General features: G+C 44.7%; 1 protein-coding gene across 1 annotated transcript; it reads right to left on the bottom strand.

Annotated features, from left to right (window-relative positions):
- Positions 1-11178: 11178 nt before the first annotated feature.
- Positions 11179-15847, bottom strand: HMGN2 (high mobility group nucleosomal binding domain 2). The gene is made up of 6 exons (XM_069756753.1): positions 15692-15847; positions 13421-13462; positions 13210-13239; positions 13071-13124; positions 11710-11805; positions 11179-11628 (listed from the first exon to the last, which is right to left on the bottom strand). The coding sequence occupies exons 1-6, from the start codon at positions 15704-15706 to the stop codon at positions 11593-11595; spliced, it is 273 nt and encodes a 90-aa protein (XP_069612854.1). The 5' UTR covers positions 15707-15847; the 3' UTR covers positions 11179-11592.
- Between the last annotated feature and the right edge of the window lie 1696 nt (positions 15848-17543).

Here is a 17543-nt window from a genome sequence, read left to right as displayed (position 1 = left end):
AAGCCAAAACCAGGAGTGGGTGATAAATGCAGAAGTGGTGCATATGTTTCTATTATACTTTTCCTCTATTTGTTCCACTCCTGGTTTTGGCTTACAAATACTGATGTAAAATACTGACCAAATACTGCTTGTGTGACGGCAGCCTAATACTTGGTTGCCCAACCTTTAGCCAAAAAAACTGCGACCAACCGCTTCCGGTAACCATCAATGCTCTGCTGGAATTTTAGACCATTCTTCTTTGGCAAACTGCTCCAGGTCCCTGATATTTGAAGGGTGCCTTCTCCAAACTGCCATTTTTATATCTCTCCACATGTGTTCTATGGGATTCAGGTCTGGACTCATTGCTGGCCACCTTAGAAGTCTCCAGTGCTTTCTCTCAAACCATTTTCTAGTGCTTTTTGAAGTGTGTTTTGGGTCATTGTCCTGCTGGAAGACCCATGACCTCTGAGGGAGACCCAGCTTTCTCACACTGTGCCCTACATTATGCTGCAAAATTTGTTGGTAGTCTTCAGACTTCATAATGCCATGCACACGGTCAAGCAGTCCAGTGCCAGAGGCAGCAAAGCAACCCCAAAACATCAGGGACCCTCCGCCATGTTTGACTGTAGGGACCGTGTTCTTTTCTTTCAATGCCTCTTTTTTTCTCATGTAAACCACTATGTTGATGCCTTTGCCCAAAAATCTCTACTTTTGTCTCATCTGACCAGAGAGCATTCTTCCAAAACATTTTAGGCTTTTTCGGGTAAGTTTTGGCAAACTCCTGCCTGGCTTTTTTATGCCTCGGGGTAAGAAGTGGGGTCTTCCTGGGTCTCCTACCATACAGTCCCTTTTCATCCAGACGCCGACGGATAGTACGGGTTGACACTGTTGTACCCTCGGACTTTAGGGCAGCTTGAACTTGTTTGGATGTTAGTCTAGGTTCTTTATCCAACATCCGCACAATTTTGCATTGAAATCTCTTGTCAATTTTTCTTTTCCGTCCACATCTAGGGAGGTTAGCCACAGTGCCATGGGCTTTAAACTTCTTGATGACACTGCGCACGGTAGACACAGGAACATTCAGGTCTTTGGAGATGGACTTGTAGCCTTGAGATTGCTCATGCTTCCTCACAATTTGGTTTCTCAAGTCCTCAGACAGTTCTTTGGTCTTCTTTCTTTTCTCCATGCTCAATGTGGTACACACAAGGACACAGGTTGAGTCAACTTTAATCCATGTCAACTGGCTGCAAGTGTGATTTGGTTATTGCCAACACCTGTTAGGTGCCACAGGTAAGTTACAGGTGCTGTTAATTACACAAATTAGGGAAGCATCACATGATTTTTCGAACAGTGCCAATACTTTTGTCCACCCCCTTTTTATGTTTGGTGTGGAATTATATCCAATTTGGCTTTAGGAAAATTCTTTTTGTGTTTTTTTCATTTAAGTTTTACGTACCGGTAATAGGATTTTACGGAGCCACGACAGCACCCCTACGAGGAGAGAGGGGATCCGCCCACCTTCCGGAGAGGAACCTACAGGATTTAAAGGGGCGGTCCCCCTCATCACTCCAGTTTGTGTTTCAGAGTATAAGGGACACCGCCATTGAGTTAGTACATAAACATATATACTTAAACATTACTAAATACCATCACCTTCTAAAGAGTGATTTTTTAACAAGCACACTTTCCCCAAAGGGTGCAGAAACCAGTGAATAACTACGGGGGGGAATGTGCGGGTGCTGTCGTGGCTCCGTAAAATCCTATTACCGGTACGTAAAAAACGGTTTTCCTATCGCCACGACAGCACCCCTACGAGAGATTTTCAAAGATCAATCACCTGGGAGGGACTACAGCACTAAGTACTGTACGGCCAAAAACTAAATTGGCCTCTGAAGATAAATCAAGACGATAATGTCTATAAAAGGTGGAAGGAGATGACCACGTTGCCGCCTTACATATTACGTCTATGGAGACGTCCGCTCTTTCCGCCCAGGATGAGGCCATGGCTCGAGTGGAGTGGGCCTTGATGCCATCTGGTGGTGTCTGGCCTTTAGCAGTATAAGCAAGATATATGGCATCTCTTATCCATCTGGCGATAGACGCTTTTGTTACACTCGCCCCTTTCCTTGGATTCTGAAAGGAAACAAACAGAGCCCTACTCTGCCTCCATGGTTCTGTTTTGTGTAGGTACTCTAATAGAGTTCTTTTGACATCTAACGTGATATTTCTGCTCGTCAGCTGAATTCGGATTGTAAAGATGGTAAACTAATTCCTGACTTCTATGAAATTTGGAAGCTACTTTTGGTAGGTATGCTGGATCAGGTTTTAACACTACCCTGTCCTGAAAGACCATTAAATAAGGAGGATCTATCGACAAAGCTTGTAAGTCACTCACTCTCCTAGCAGAGGTCAGGGCTACTAGGAAGGCTGTTTTTAAGGTTAAATTTTTTATGGAGACAGAATCTAATGGCTCAAAGGGGGTTCTGTTAAGGCGTCTAAAACCAAATTTAAATCCCATGGTGGTAATCTAGGAATATACACTGGTTTACTACGTTCAGTGGCCCTGATAAATCGGGAAACCCATCTATTTCCCGCCACATCACTGTTATATAACGCTCCCAAAGCTGATACTTGGACTCTAAGGGTATTTACCGCCAAACCCAATTCTCGGCCTTTCTGTAAAAACTCCAGAATAGCCGGAATTGGGACCTTGCCAGAAAAGGAATTTTGGTAGAAGGCAAGGAACTTTTTCCAAGTTTTAGCATAAATTTTAGTGGTAACTTCTTTCCGGCTATTTAAAAGGGTAGATATGAGAGCCTCTGAAAACCCTCTTCTCCTCAATAACTCCCTCTCAAATTCCACGCCGTCAGATGCAGGGATTCCACATTGGGGTGACTGAACGGACCCTGAGAAAGAAGCTCCGGGCTGGACGGCAGTACCCAGGGGTCGGACACAGACATTTCCCTGAGTAATGAGAACCATGCCCTCCTGGGCCAAAAGGGGGCAATCAGGATCACTCTCGCCCTCTCCTCCCTGATCTTCCTGAGGACTATCGGGATCAGACACATTGGGGGGAACGCGTAAGCCAGAGAGAAATCCCAGTGTATTTGAAGGGAGTCTATTATACAGGGCTTGTCTGCCACCCGAAGAGAAGCGAACTTCCTGGTCTGCCTGTTCTCTCTCGTTGCGAATAGATCGATAACGGGCAATCCCCACAGGTCTACTATCTGTCTGAACACCCGTCGATCTAGAACCCATTCTCCCTGACGCAGAGAATGACGGCTGAGGTAATCTGCCTCTGTGTTGAGCTCTCCCTGAATGTGAACAGCTGATAGAGAGCGAAAGTGGGCTTCGGCTATTTCGAGTATGTCTGTGACGGTGTTCATTAGGGATCTTGACCTTGTACCCCCTTGATGGTTGAGATACGCCACTACTGTTGTGTTGTCTGTCTGAACTCTTACATGTGAATCCTGCAGAGATGGAAGCAACCTGAGTAAGGCCTTCTTTACTGCCGTGAGCTCTTTCCAGTTTGAGGACTCTTGAGCCTCTAAGAGAGACCATTGCCCTTGAGTCCAGACATCTCCTATGTGAGCTCCCCAACCTATTGGACTGGCATCGGTTGTGTCCGTGTTGTCTGGTACTACACTCCAGCGTACTCCTTTCCCTAAAAATCTTCTGTTTAACCACCATCTCAGACTGTGTAGAGTGGCGGTGGACAGCCTGAGTCTTCCGCCTAATTGCCCTTGAAGACTCCTCTCTGTATCCAAGACTTGGGCCTGCAACACTCGAGTGTGGAATTGAGCCCACTGGACGGCTGGTATGCAAGACGTTAGGGATCCTAGAAGGGACATAACGTCTCTTAAAGTCAGATCTGGCTTCCTTGTTACCGTACTGACTTTGTGCACAATCCTCTGCTTTTTCTCTTCCGGAAGGAAACATTGTTGCACTTCCGAATCCAGCAGAATACCTAGGAAAGTCTGAGTTGTTGATGGTTCGAGTCTTGACTTCTCCATATTGACTATCCAACCCAAGTCCTGTAAGGAAGATATTACATGATTTAGGCGAGTACTACACTGGCCAAAGGAATTCCCCACTACTAGGAAGTCATCCAAGTAGGGTATAATTAACGTATCCTGTTCCCTGACATAGGCCATTACTTCTGCCATGACTTTAGTAAACACCCTCGGTGCCATAGATAGACCAAAGGGCATTGCAGCAAACTAATCGACCTGGTCGTTTAAGCGCACCGCCATTCTGAGGAATTGTTGATGATCCTGGTGAATGGGCAGATGGTAATACGCATCTTTTAAATCCAGGACTGTCATATAACATCTGGGAAAGAGAAGTTTAGTTGCCGTTTTAATAGATTCCATCTTAAAGGCATGATACTCTAGATGTTTGTTCAATCTCCGTAAGTTTATGATGGTTCGAAAGGATCCATCTGGCTTGGAGATTAAAAATAAAGGGGAATAGAACCCTTTCCCCTGTTGATGTTTTGGAACCTCCACTATGACTTTCTTCCGTCTTAACATTTGGACCTCTTTTTCAAGGGCCTTTTGTTGGTCTAAGGCAGTGGTCCCCAACTCCAGGCCTCGAGGGCCGCCAACAGTGCAGGTTTTCAGGATTTCCTTAGTATTGCACAAGGGTTGGAATCATCACCTGTGCAGATGATCACATTACCACCAATGCAATACTAAAGAAATCCTGAAAACCTGCACTGTTGGCGGCCCTCGAGGCCTGGAGTTGGGGACCCCTGGTCTAAGGAATCAGGGGCAGTCAAGATATAAAATTCAGAAGGTCTTTTCCGGAACTCTAATTTTAATCCTGAATTAATTATACCCAGAACCCAATTGCTCGAAGTTATTTTGGCCCACTGAGCATAGAAGAATTTTAATCTGCCCCCTACTGGAAGATCTTTATTAATGATAATTTCTTCTTCCTCTTCTTGAGGAAGATGATGAAGCATTAAAGTTCGAACCTTTCTTTTTTGGGTCTGATGGTTCCCAGTCTCGGTTGTGATAAGGTCTTCGGTATTGGAAGCGTCTCCTGAAGGTATTCCTAAAGGTAGGATTGAAAGCTTTAGGAAAACCTTTCTTCCTATCCTCAGCCTTAGCTAGGATATCATCCAATACCGGGCCAAACAGGTACTCACCCCTACACGGTATTGTACATAGTTTAGCTTTCGCCTGGGCATCCCCTTTCCAGGTCTTAAGCCATAGGGCTCGGCGAGCAGCGTTTGAGAGACCTGCTGATCTTGCCGCCAATTTTAAAGAATCCACTGACGCGTCCGCTAAATACGCCACCCCTTCACGTATTTGCGAAAGTGAGTTCAACATCTTGTCTCTGGGCACCTTGGACTTCAGCTGTTCTTCCAGTTGGGATATCCACACCATGACGGATCTAGCCGTACATGTGCTAGAGATAGCAGGTTTGAACGCCCCCGCAGTTGATTCCCATACTTTTCTCAAAAACATGTCCGCCTTCCTATCTGACGGATCTTTCAGAAGGCCATGTCCTCCAGCGGCAAGGTACCGGCTTTAGACGTAGAAGCCACCGCTGCATCCACTTTCGGGACTTTCATCCACTCTGCCAGCTCATTGTCTTCAAAGGGATACCTTCTTTTAGCTGATGACGGAAGGAAACCTTTATCCTGTTTATCCCATTCTCTCTTTGTAAGAGTCTTAACCGTATCCACCAACGGGAACGCCTTACGACTCCTCTGGCACAAGCCCGCAAACATTATGTCCTGTGCGGACCTTGGTTCCTTGCTCTCTGCAACACCCATGGTAGCTTCCCTCTTCATCTTAGGATGGAGATGAAGATCGGGAACATTCCCCTTCTTGCAGGGACAGACTAGATCCTGGCGATATGTCCCTGCCCGACCTTTCCTGGCGGCTGCCTCTAAGGGAATAGCTAATTTCCTCCCTGATGACCGCTCTAAGGTCTGATGACCGAAGGGGAACTTCCTCTTCTAAGGTCTGAGAGATGCAAGCCTGACACAGCCTTTTGGTAGAACTGTCAGGCATTGGAGTCATGCATAGAGCACATTGCTTGTGCTTAGATTTAGTGGTCTTTTTCCCCTAAAACAAAGCACAAATAACAGACCATATCAGCACCAGGTGTCTGATTTAACACTCACCATAAGGCTGATTCTGTGAATACCGGTTCTGGAGGAGTAGGATCCAAATGTGACGCTGGGGCGCTCGCACGCTGCTGCCCCCGTACCACGCTGCTGCTGCTTCTCCTTGAGCGGCCGCTACCGCTCTTACTGCGCTGTTCCGTTCCCTCTCCATGAGGGTGCTCGGCGTTCCCTACTGAGGACATGGCTGCGCGCCTCCTACCATAGGCGCCGCTCTTTTACAGCGCTGCAGCGCTCCTCCCCCGGCTTACCCCGGAAGCGTACCAACTACTTCCGGGTTCACCAGCGCCGGTGTGGACGCTGCACACCGCGCTCAACCGCGGACCAGGACGGCACTGCCCGACTTCTGGGACGCGCTCCTCATGGCCAGACGAGGAGGGGTCTGCACGCAGGACACCCCCGACGCTGCTTCCGAGCCCCCGATTCCGCCGTTCCTAAAAGATACCGCGCGGAGGCATGGAGGCCCGGGTAAGACTGCCTGCAGGCTCCCGCCATCCGGACAGGAACCCAAACTGGAGTGATGAGGGGGACCGCCCCTTTAAATCCTGTAGGTTCCTGTCCAGAAGGTGGGCGGATCCCCTCTCTCCTCGTAGGGGTGCTGTCGTGGCGATAGGAAAAAATTAAATGAAGATAATAATACCAAAGAATTTGTGATTGCAATCATTTTCAGGAAGAAACTGAGTATTATCTGACAGAATTGCAGGGGTGTTCATACTTTTGGCCATGACTGTATGTACAAAAACTTCTCTTGCTACCCAAGTACTCACAATATTGTAGCTTTTGTATTTACTTTGGAGTTTATATACTTCATTATGTGTTCTCTACTTTTAAGACAATGTAGGTGCAGTTAAACAGGCAACATAAAGCCATTTAATGATTGCTCAAAAATCATTGCCTGCTGTATGTACTATAGTTTAAGGGGAATCCATCACCAGGTTTTTCAACATATGGGTAAGTTCACACGGCGTTTTTGCTGCTTTTTTATGCTAATTTTCAGCTGCTTTTTACAGTACCAGCAAAGCCTATAAGATTTCAGAAATTTTATGCACACACATTGGTTTTTGTATGATCAGTATTTTGTGCTTTGCTGCATTTTTTGGACATCGCGCATATCACTTTCAGCTTTTTGCTGTTCTTTTTCACCCATTGACTTTAATGAGTGTTGAAAAAAATGCAGCAAAAACACAGGTATCATTATTTGCTGCTGAAAATCCAAGGACGGTAGCATGGACAAAGAAAAAAAGAAACACCGAATACACACCAAAAAAAAAAGCACCATTTAGATTTAGAATTGATTTTGTTCAACGCAAATGAATCCGGTATTGTCCCAAAGAAGGTTCTTGATGGTCTTTTGCCCAAGTTCCCAAACGTTGCTACCTTTTATCTTTTACCTAAAGTGCACAAAGACGCCACCAATCCCCCTGGCCGACCAATTGTCTCTGGCATAGGGGGGCTCTGTGAGAATGTATGTAAATTTATTGACTACGATCTTAAGCCACTCGTAGAAACATTGCCCTCCTTTCAGGGACACCACCGATATACTTACTAAGGTTGACGGCCTGTTCCTCGAGGCAGGCATGCTCTTGGTCACTATTGATATAGTCATTATATACCTCAATTAGACACGGATCCATTGAGACGGATCTTTATCGCAAGGAGACATCGGTCAATTCTTTACTCCATGCATCCTCGGCACACAATTATTCTGTCATTAAGGCCATCCCAGTTGGTCAATTCTTGAGGTACAGGCGTGTCTGCTCTACTGAGGCCCGCTTTGAGGAGCAGTCCATGATCCTTGCTGACAGGTTTAGGGCCAGGGGTATAGCCGCCGACGTATTAGGGCAGGCTATGGTAGGGCTAAGCACACTCGAAGAGAGGACCTCTTGACAATCTGCAAAAACCAATCGGGCGAGTGGTTCGGAAATTAGGTTCATCTCTACCTCCAACTGCAGCTGGGATCGGATTCGTGAGATTTTGAACAAACATTGGCCAATTTTGCAGACAGATAATGTCCTGGCAATTCATCTACCCCCGTCTCCGCACATGGTGCAACATAGGGGTAGGAATTTGAAGGATAATCTTGTTACGAGCCACTATGTGGCTAAACAAAAAAAAAAAAAACTTTTTTTTTGCCATGTCTGCCCTTAAGGTTGGCTGATTCCCTTGCGGCTCATGTGTCGCGTGCCCTAATCTAAGTAAGAGTTTCATGTCATCTGATGGTTGCAGGGAATATAAAATCCGAGAATACATTTCATGTAACACCACACATGGTGTGTTACGCTACTTGGCCCTGCTCCCTCATTTATGTTGGTTTAACCTCTAGTGAGCTGAAAGTGCAGACACGTGAGCATGTTTGCGATATCATCGCCGCAAGGGAGGCAACTGATGTTTCTATATTAAAAGCTATACCACGGCATTTTCAGGCATATCACGGATCTGATCCCAGCAGTTTGTAGGTGAGGGGGATTGACAATTCATGGGGGCATCAGGGGTGGCAATCTAAACCAACTCCTAGCACAATGTGAGTGCAGGTGGATTGTCACCCTTGATACTATTGCCCCTAAAGGATTAAACGAAAAATTGAGTTTTGCCCCTTTTTATGAGTATTGGGACTTTGAAAATCTTAATCCCTATTCCACCACTTCATCGTCCTCTAGAATGTGATATATTGACAGGTGGTTGCCGTTGGGCACTACCCGTACTATTACTAATTTACGCTTCGGTCTTCTATTCCTCTCCCCTTTGAGTTATCCTCCAATTCTGATTTTATATTGTTTTTAATCATTGTCTGTTTCTTTTTATTCTAGTATGGTAGCACTGTTTGCACGTCTGTGGCCTATTTTTCCTGAGACCGCATCTTCTGGCTGCCTTGATTCATGCACCTATATCGTTATATTTAAATATGGAGTGATGAAAAGGACCCTCTTATCACAAGCACTGCATCTTTGTTTTAACTATGCACCTTATTATTGTCTTTTTGCATGTATTATAGCTCATGTAGTTGTGCTGCTTTATTTTATATATTAGTCACCTTATTTTCGCACAATTGCACTTTATTAATGTCCATGTTTGTAATGGTTATACTTGTTCTTCTGTGGATACATAATCACTGTGCTTATTAATGCTGTCACATCTGTGCACTCTTTATACCTACGGTGATATGGGGGTATTTTTATGATCTCTAGTAGTATGGCAGCCTACATGGTCTCCAACATAATGGCTGAGGACTGTGCGCCTTGGACCAAATAGGTTTCCGGCTCCCTGACGGTTATCAATAGTGGCAGCGCCTGGATATTATTTGACGTCATTTGGTGGTGTTCCGCCCTATGCAGGTGTGGCTATGACAGCTGGGATGGGGGGGGGTTGGTGCCAGGTCTCGAACGCGCGTGCGCCGATACAGCACCTACAGTTCCAGTATATGCACCATTTAAACAACAAAGAGTGGCCAATGTTTAACCCTCTGAGAAAGCCGACTGAAGTGTGCGGCAGGGGGTCGCTGGTGGAGCAGGGTGAATCTCTTGCCTCCTATATGGGCAAGTTATGATATTTTAATTTGACTGGGGCTTAATATGGAGGTGTATCTGTGCACAGTTATGTGCCTTACAACCTGGTTCTGATTATGGGTTTCCCTTCACATTCCCAGGACAAATATATGATACTTGTATACACACAGTTTGGGGCAATTAGGCTCCCCTGTACCGCTAGCATACCTATGGGTTTCCTTTGCATTTTCTCCTGCTCTATATGTGTTATTACAGCATTTGATGTTTCAAATTGTTATTTATTGGCAAATAAAAATGTATGTTTTTATTGAAAATGTGTTTTGGGATTTCCTTACTCCGGTTTGTTGCATATGTATCTTGGAGTTTCCCTGTCAGCCCTATTGGTGTGGATAGTAATAGTGAGGGAGCGATACTTACCTGCTCTCAGCCATTAACCCGTGATACACTTTATGGTTTCTGTATAGAGCCAAGTACTCGCAGTATTGTAGCTTTTGTATTTACTTTGGAGTTTATATACTTCATTATGTGTTCTCTACTTTTAAGACGATATAGGTGCAGTTAAACAGGCAACTTAAAGCCATTTAAAGAATGCCCAAAAATTGCCTGCTGTATGTACTATAGTTTAAGGGGAATCCATCACCAGGTTTTTGCAACATATGGGTAAGTTCACATGGCGTTTTTGCTCCTTTATGGCAATTTTCAGCTGCTTTTTACAGTACCAGCAAAGCTTATAAGATATCAGAAATCTCATGCACACATTGGTTTTTGTATGATCAGTATTTGGTGCTTTGCTGCATTTTTTGGACATTGCGCATGTCACTTTCAGCTTTTTGCTGTTTTCACCCATTGACTTTGAGTGTTGAGAAAAAAAGTGCAGCAAAAACACAGGTATTTGCTGCTGAAAATCCAAGGACATTAGCATGGACCAAAAAAATAAAAAACTGAAACACCAAAACCAGCGTTTGACACAGCTTCTTTCCTGCCAAGATCAGGTTTTGCTGCAGAAAAAAAAAAAAAAAATAAAGCCACAAAAACCCCATGTGAACTTACCCTATGCGTGGAGAATGCTGTAGTGGCAGAGACCATGATTGCTGCAATGTGTCACTTACTGAGCTGCTTTCTGTTATTTTGATAAAAAAAAAAAAAAAAAAAAAAACACTGAATGCAGAGCTCTGTATAACCCCCACCTACATACTGATTGGCAGCTTTCTGCCACTGGTGGGGCAAGGTTATATAGAGGATAACCTGACAGCAGGTTTGCTAATCCTGTAATCTCCTGCTGATAAGTTATTTTAAGTACTGCAAGCAGCCCAGGAAGTGACATCACGGGAAGATTTTTGCAAAATTAGAGTAAAATTTAATTCCACTTAATTTTTACCATCTATACTCTTGATCCATCAAGTATTCTATATGGATTATGAATTTTAAATGGGCAAAGTTATGAAAATAATGTCAAACACCTCCTGTTGGCTGAACTAAAAATACAAGGTGTTAAGAAAACTGAACGTACAAAATCAGCAAACAGTCTGAATTTTTTTAAAATTATTTTATTTAACAGGCATTGCAAATCAGGCAGGACAAAACATGATAAAAGGCCACTTTGCCAAACCCCTTAGTTCATTTAACTATAAAAACCCATCAACAACAAGGTGGATGCTTCACATTTTAGGAGGATGGACACTTCAATGAGGACTTCTATTTATTAGCTGCCTATCTTTAAGATTGGACAGTTTAAACATCATGTCAATTTCATGGAGGGAATAAGTGTGAGGCTTTAAGCAACTATTAAAAACAAGCAAAGATCAATCTGCCACTCTACTCTTAAAATGAAAACAATCCCATAAAAGCATCATGTGCCAAAATAGCGTAAAAGTAAAACAAAAGTTCTGCATTGTTAAAAAAACTTGATAAAAAATAGTATTTCAAACTGTACAGTCACCAGAAGTACACAGTTATCAAAATTCACACAGCTCACTTGGCATCTCCAGACGATTCAGCTTTTTGTGCCTGGGAAGGGGGAAAAAAAAAAAAAAAATTGTACTTTCTATATAATGTAAAATTTTAATAAGCAAGTTGCAAACTACAAACCTGATCTGACTTTGCGTCTCCATTTTCTGAAGCATTGCTGGCATCTTTTCCAGAATCTGCCTTTCCTTTTTTGCCTTTGGGAGCTTTGTCAGCTTTCTAGAAGTTCAACAAAGGATGTCAATGTTAAGAGTATTTTTTCCCTCCAATTCTAATTCGAGTTGCACATGAACCAATAGTGGTATAGTTGCAAGCCATTACATCAATAAGGCTGTGGGATTTTTACAGTAGAAAAATCCACTGATGCAAATTTGTATACAATGTTGCTGCAATTGTGTTTAAGTATATGGTGTTTAACTATTTCTACAGTGCCAGAGTAACATGATTCAGATACCAATGGGAGAAGGAAGGTTTGCAGGCACCACAGAAAGAAAATTATTAAACAGGGATAACCTGCATGCATACAAAATATGAAAAACCAAAAAGCAGAAAGAATATGCACAAAAACAGGGACCATCTGAACAATTTTTATGAAATGGGATACTAAAAGAAAAAAAAATTGAAAAAAAAAAACAAAAAAAACAGATTGCACTCAGGTTAAAAAGAACACAAAACTTCTTTATTCCATTACTTTAACACATCGGCATGTCCATTCCACTCCTGCTACCATCCTTGCGATGCTTTAAAGTATTGGAATAAAGAAGTTTTAACTGTTGAGTGCCATCTGTTCCTTTCAATTTTTTGTATCCATTGTGGCTATTTCTTTGGAGTGGCACCCTGGCTCACTTACTGCTGTGTATATGCTTGCAGCATCAGTTCAGTTACCTGTGCACGGAGTGGTCTTTCCTGCTGTGTGGATTAACACTTTGTTGGAGCCAAAAAAGGACAGACGTAGGCCACACAATAAAAAGTCATTACAAAAATTCCAATAGGCACAAACGCTTAAAAACAAAAATGGTCCCGCCTGAAGGGACTCCTAGCACAATAAAGAGATGATAAAGACAATAAATGGAGGGTAAAAAAAAAAAAAAAAAACATACAAAGAGCTCAAGTGTGGAGAAATGGCCCTAGTACTAGATCATTAAATAATAACCAAGTGGAGAACCCGCCAGTGTGCTAAATGGCTGGGTTCACATTGCGTTAAACCAGTCCGTTAGACAGACTACGTTACACCGCGGCATAATGCAGTCTGTTAATGCCACCATTGAATCCAATGTCGGATGCATCACTAGCGCACGCCCACAATGGGCATGCGCTAGTGATGTGCTGTGATTGAGTGACGGACCCCGAGACGCGGGCTGCAGCGTTTCCGGGTCAGTCACCGCTAGTGCAGATTGGAGCATCTGCTAGCTCTATCTGCGCTAGCGCGCTGCCATGCCATATCAGAAAATAAATGCTATATTCAAGAGTAGTGGTCTACTTGCCTTTGGTGCTGGTGGCTTTTTGGGTTTTGGCTCTGCCTTTGGAGGGGCAGGTTTCTGGAAAGCAAAACAAACTAATGTAAGGGAGCCTACTACATGGAAAAAATGAATAAAGAAAATAAACAAGACAAATCATACTTACTGCAGATAAACGAGCAGATCGTCTCTGTGGCTAAATGCAAATAAAAACTTAATTAGCCATTACATTTACCTAGGATGTTGACTAGTAATGCATTTGAGCATGCGGTTAGAATATTTTCTCCACCCCCCCCACCACCAAAAACGAATGAAGTACTTGGACAGCTATAGACCTGTATGCAAATGCCTACGTTTTCAACCACAGTACAGCTCACCTCATCTCTTTTGCTCTTCTCTACTTTGGAGTCTCCATCAGCCTGCAAAATACAATAACCTAGGTGAGAGGCACATCTGCAATTATTTTACCAGACACTCAACAATCCATAAGGGAAAAAAAAAAAAAAAAAAAAGGCTAGTACAGGAATTAAAGTGAATGTCACCCTATTTTTTGGCCTATAAGCTGCAGCCACCGCCATCAGGGGCTTATCTACAGCCCTGATGTAACCGGAAAGATAAGAAAAACAAGTTCGATTATAATCACCCAGGGGTGGTCCGGTCCCATGGGTGTCACGGTCTGGCGCCTCCCATCTTCATATGATGACGTCTTTGCTTCCCGACATGGCTCCTGCGCAGGCGTACTTTGTCTGCCCTCAATAGGGCAGACAAAGTACGCCTGCGCAGGAGAAGCAACAGGAAGCACAGAAGAGGATGACATCGTATGAATATATGGGAGGTGCCAGACCCGGTCTGCCCCTGGGTGAGTATAATTTAACTTGTTTTTCTTATTTCAGGTTACATCGGGGGCTTATCTACAGCATTACAGAATGCTGTAGATAAGCCCTGATGGCGGTGGCCCGCAGCTTACAGGCCAAAAATGGGGTGACAGATTCCTTTTAATATAGCATTTTATCTTCTCAGACTGCACACAGACCCATAACGATCCATTGACACTTCCATTTAAACAAAATGGATCTACAGCTTTGGTCTATGAAAGTCATAACACACTTATTGTTTTGCAGATCATTCTGCTTTATCCATTAAAGGGAACCTGTCACTCCAAAAATGGAAGTTGAGCTAAGCCCACCAGCATCAAGGGCTTACATACAGCATTCTGTAATGCTGCAGATAAGCCCCCCCCCCCCCCCCCCATGTATCCTGAAAGAGGAGAAAAAGAGGTTATTGGTCCGATGGGTGTCGTGGTCCGCGGCCTCTCATGAGGAAGTCCTCTTGTCTTCACGCTTCGGCTCCGGCAGAGCAAAGTACTGCAGTGCACAGACACTGGGAAAGGTCAGAGCGGCCCAGCGCCAGCAGTACTGCGCTGCCCTTAACAGGGCAAAGTACGCCTGCGCTGGAGCATGAAGACAAGAGGACGTCACCGTATGAAGATGAGGCCCCGGACCGCGACACCCATCGGACCACAGCGGGGGAACGCCCCTGAGTAAAATATAACCTTTTTCTCATCTTTCAGGATACATCAGGGGCTCATCTACAGCATTACAGAATGCTGTAAATAAGCCCCAAATGCCGGTGGGCTTAGCTAAACTTCCATTTTGGAGGTGACAGTTTCCCTTTAAGTCAATGAATATAAAATTGGCCTGTCTGTGGCAACTGTGAAAGCAGATTAGAGATAGTGTATATGGATGACAAATTACACAATGACTATGGAATGATACATGAAATTAAATGTTTGTGCAACTTGTCATTGTCCTGTGCAAATAAAAAGCACACAGGCTGTATGCACCATAGCAATCTTTTGATTTTGCATTAAAACACTTAATGTATATTTTTTATTAAATGAATAAACTTCAGATCTGACTACCCCGCTGCATAGTTTGTATGTCAGACCTGACCAGGATTCCTGTACATCCTGGATAATGGTAATTGTTCAGTAGCAATAAGCGGAGATCATTCACCATGGCTGGACCGACTGTTCTGAAGCGTGGATCATCGCCATATTGGTGTGGAGAGCAGTCAGTGACACCACCGCTCATGGGCACATCGAGGAACCGCATAAGCCCACGGGACGTGTCCGCACACGACACCGCCATGTCACCTCCACATTTATGTGAAGGTCTTCTGCCATGAATCAACCGAACCGGGATACGGAGCTGCGAGCTCCACAGGCGGCGCCCATCTCGTCACGTGCCCTCATAACGTGAGCCGGGGGCACAGGAACTGACGGTCCCCGCCACATCCCTGCAGGACTCGGTCGCCTCCATCGCTACCAGCCGTTGGCGGCTCCTCCCTTCGTGCAGGTTCGCGCCGTTGTTTTGGCGGAAGCCCCGCCCCCTCCGGCACTTCCCGCCCTTTACAGTTTAAACGGCTGCTTAATTAATGTACCGCTGCCTCGCATAATGCTAGTAACGGCACGGTGACCGGTATAGTCCAGCGGGTAGCCGCCAGCCTAACTGTCGCAGTACTACCTTGCCCACGAGAAGTACGACTCCAGGCGCCGCCATTATGGTAGCGGTCGCTTTCTTCAGCCGTTCCTGGATCGTCTCTACCGTCCCTATGCTAGAACAACCGATACGCCGCATTAGCCTCACCTTTCTTTTGGGCATTGTCAAGGATTTAGGCGCTCACACAAACACCGACCGTTAACTGCACAGTTGTCTCTTCCAGCGAATGAAATGAATCCCGGCGCCGCTTTCGGCTTTTATACCAGGTCCGGATTCCGACCGGTCAAATCCGGATCGCGCTCTGCGTTTCACCTGATTGGTCGAGCTTTGACACGTGGGTGGGTCCGTCTGGAAGGGAAATAGGAGGAGACTGAGGCGCGCTGGGTAGGGGAGTTTTTTTTTGCGTGGCCGCCGGCCGAGTGAATGAGGTAAAAAAGGCGCGCACTGTGCTGCCGCCCTGCTGTAATGGCTGCCAGCCTGCAATGACCTGGTTTGTTTGTAAACCTGCAAAGGCGGCTCCAGCTTAATGGAGACGAAAACCATACAACTATGTATCATACGCTGTGAGGCTCTGCTACTAAGTGGGCAAGTGTAAAAGATGTGTAGACCGTGAGGTGTTTACTGTAATGGCAGCCGCCTTCTTCTCAGAGGCCATGCACATGTGCCAGCAGCCCAGGCTGAGCGCCATTTGCTGCACCTTGTGGCACACGCGCCAATGGCGGCCGGTTCCTAGCCTGTCCCCACAAGCCGGCTTCCCTGTGTACAGAACAACCAGACTGGACGATTCGCTACAAGTACACGGAGGAGCTGTGCTGCTGAGAGCCATGGCTTTTAACCCCTTCCCCTGCAGTCAATTTCATTATCCCCTTCATGTTTTTCCTCTTCTTCCAAGAGCCATGACTTAATTTTTCCAGCCCCACAGCCTCATGAGGACTTACATTTTTTTGTGGTCCAGATTGTAATTTTCAGTCGCCCCATTCATTTTATCATGTACTGGGAAGCAGAAAATCCAAGTGGATTGAAATTCCACAATTAGTTTGTGTATTTACCATGTTCACCATACTGTAACACTAACCTTGCAATGTGATTCTTGTGGTCCATACGATCAAGCAGCTACTAAACCTATAATGTTGTTTTTTCGTTACATTATTTCAGTAGTGAAAAAAAATCAGAAATTTGTTGAAGAAAAAGCATATATTTTTTTTCGCTTGTCTCCATTTTCTGAGGGTATGTTTCCACGGTCAGGATTTGATGCAGGTAAAATCTGCACTTGATGTCACCTGCGTTTTTCCGTGCGGATTTATGTGTGTTTTTGTAAGCTCAATAAAGATATACCAAAAAAAAGGTGATGTAATTTATTGTCCAACCTCTTTATTTGCATACACCATTGAAGAATAATGTTTAGGGCTCATACTCACTTGCGCGAGACTCCAATGAGTCTCGCACGGCAATACCCGGCACTGTACCTGATACAGCGGAGCATACGGCTGCATGTATTCCTATGCCGCCGCACGCTCAGATCTGAGTGCCGGGTGCAGAGCCGGGTTTTAAACATGCGAGACTCATCCGAGCCTTTACACAGAAAGATAGATCTATCTATAATTTATCGTATCTATTATTTATAGATGGATATATCGACAGATATACTAAACATTGATCTATTATCTATAGGTATATCTATTAATATATCTATAGATAAATTATATATAATCGTCTTAAGGGTCTGTTTGTAACGGAAATCCCGCGTCGCTGATTTGTCGCGCCAGCCGCCCGTGACAAATCGGCGACAGGCGCAGTCCGGCCACGAATTGGCCCGGGATTTAAACCACAATTCGCTGATTGGTCGTGGCCGGCCACGACCAATCAGCGATATTACAGCGGGATTTAAACACCGCTTCGTAAATAAACTACATACATAGTCTTGAATACCCGATGCGTTAGAATCGGGCCACCATCTAGTAGATATGTAATAGCAAGGTCGATGTTTATTAATAAATGT

This window comes from Ranitomeya imitator, chromosome 3 (genome assembly GCF_032444005.1).
Source record: "Ranitomeya imitator isolate aRanImi1 chromosome 3, aRanImi1.pri, whole genome shotgun sequence".
Classification (NCBI taxonomy): domain Eukaryota; kingdom Metazoa; phylum Chordata; class Amphibia; order Anura; family Dendrobatidae; genus Ranitomeya; species Ranitomeya imitator.
Note: the sequence above shows the minus strand (reverse complement) of the source record. Positions and strands in the feature narration are given on the sequence as shown.